This window comes from Chinchilla lanigera, unplaced genomic scaffold (assembly GCF_000276665.1).
Source record: "Chinchilla lanigera isolate Chin_1 unplaced genomic scaffold, ChiLan1.0 scaffold00063, whole genome shotgun sequence".
NCBI lineage: Eukaryota > Metazoa > Chordata > Mammalia > Rodentia > Chinchillidae > Chinchilla > Chinchilla lanigera.
The window spans coordinates 13,444,004-13,445,476 of NW_004955464.1; the positions used below are offsets into that span (position 1 = coordinate 13,444,004).

A 1,473-nucleotide genomic window follows, 5' to 3' on the forward strand; every position below is an offset into this window, starting at 1 on the left:
CTGGAACTGCTCCTCCAGAAGACTGCTGATTTTTGCGTTCTTTTTCCTTTCATCATACTTCTTTTGAATCTTCTTTGACCGCTTTTTGTTTAAAATCTCTTCCTCCTCAGGAGTCTGAGGAAAGAGAATACAGATGACCAGCTCAGGGAAGGAGTCCATCAAAACCTGCTCAAAGCCCGAATACCCCAATGCCTGCCTTCCTCAGCACTCAAGGCTTTCATCTCTTCCCACTTCAGCAGCAGAACTGGACAGTTTTCCTCATGGGAAGGCTCAAGCCAGGAAGCCCCCCCAGCCCAACACAGAGGGAACACGCACCAGCTTGGCGCCCTTTTTGCGGCCCAGAGGCAGTGCGTAGTGCGATTCGTACCACTGTCGGTACGGCGTGCTGTCGATGAGCACAATGCAGTTCTTCACCAGGGTCTTGGTGCGGACCAGCTCGTTATTGGATGCATTGTAAACAACGTCAATGATCCTTGTTTTTCGAGTACAACCTGCTCAGGAGATTTAGAATGAAGTCAAGGGAACCACAGGACAGCTGGTTTGCCCTCCCACCTCCTCCCCTCTCCCCATACCTCCACCCAGCCGGAGCACCAGCTCTTTTCATACTGTAACCTCACCTTTTCAGAGGTGTTTGCAACCACAGCCTCCAGAATCAACTCCAACCCATCAGGCTTCGGGAGTTAGGAAGCCACCCACCTCCACGGGCCCCCACTCACACTCAGAGCCCCAGGAGAAGTTCCCCACATCCAGCCGCAGGGCTCGGTACTTCTTGTTGCCTCCTCGAACTCGGACTGTGTGAATGCGGCGGGGGCCGATCTGGGAAGCACAACAACCTGGTTACCGAGCACTGCAGGCCTCCAGCGGAGAGGAACCTGCGCTAGACGCAGGCAACGGGTCAGTGTAACTATGACAAGTCCTTGCATCGGCAAGCGGCACACAAGTGACCAAGACGGCCACGACCACGCCTAAGGATACTTTCTCATCACGTCCGTTGCCTCTGAGTGGGAGAACCTGTCCGCAAACGCTGAAAGCTCATCACAAAAATACCGGAGTGCTGACTATCACGCGGAGGCCGCCCCACCAGAAGCCCTCCTGGTCCCCGAGCACAGGGTCTCCTTCCCACCTAACCGGGGCGCACACAGCCCCCCGCCCCTGCAGTGCACCCAGCGCCGCTGGCGGGGTCGGCTGCCGGACGCTGAACCACGCAGCGCCCGAGGCGGAGCCCACGCCGGCCGCGCTGCAGGGGGAGGCGGCCCCGCGCCCGGCCCGGGCGGCGCGCACCTTCGTGTTGGCGGCAGGGCGACCCAGCTCATACTTCCGCTTCTTGTGGTAGGGCTTCCTCTTGCCCCCGGTCTTGCGGCGCTTGTGCCAGTTGTCCCGGGAGATGCCTGCGTGCGGGAGCGGGGAACAGAGCTCGGGCCATCGGCCGCGGCGCCGGCAGCTCGCCCCCCACCCCCGGAGCGCCGCGCCGGC

General features: G+C 60.1%; 1 protein-coding gene across 1 annotated transcript in view; it reads right to left on the reverse strand.

Annotated features, from left to right (window-relative positions):
- The window catches only part of Rps8 (ribosomal protein S8), a gene marked incomplete at its 5' end in the record, with an annotated part of 1,812 nt that extends 424 nt beyond the window's left edge, over positions 1-1,388 (reverse strand). Inside the window, 4 exon segments of the mRNA XM_013521630.1 lie at positions 1-114; positions 316-491; positions 717-816; positions 1,282-1,388. Of these exon segments, the coding sequence (XP_013377084.1) occupies positions 1-114; positions 316-491; positions 717-816; positions 1,282-1,388 (497 nt within the window).
- Positions 1,389-1,473: the final 85 nt, after the last annotated feature.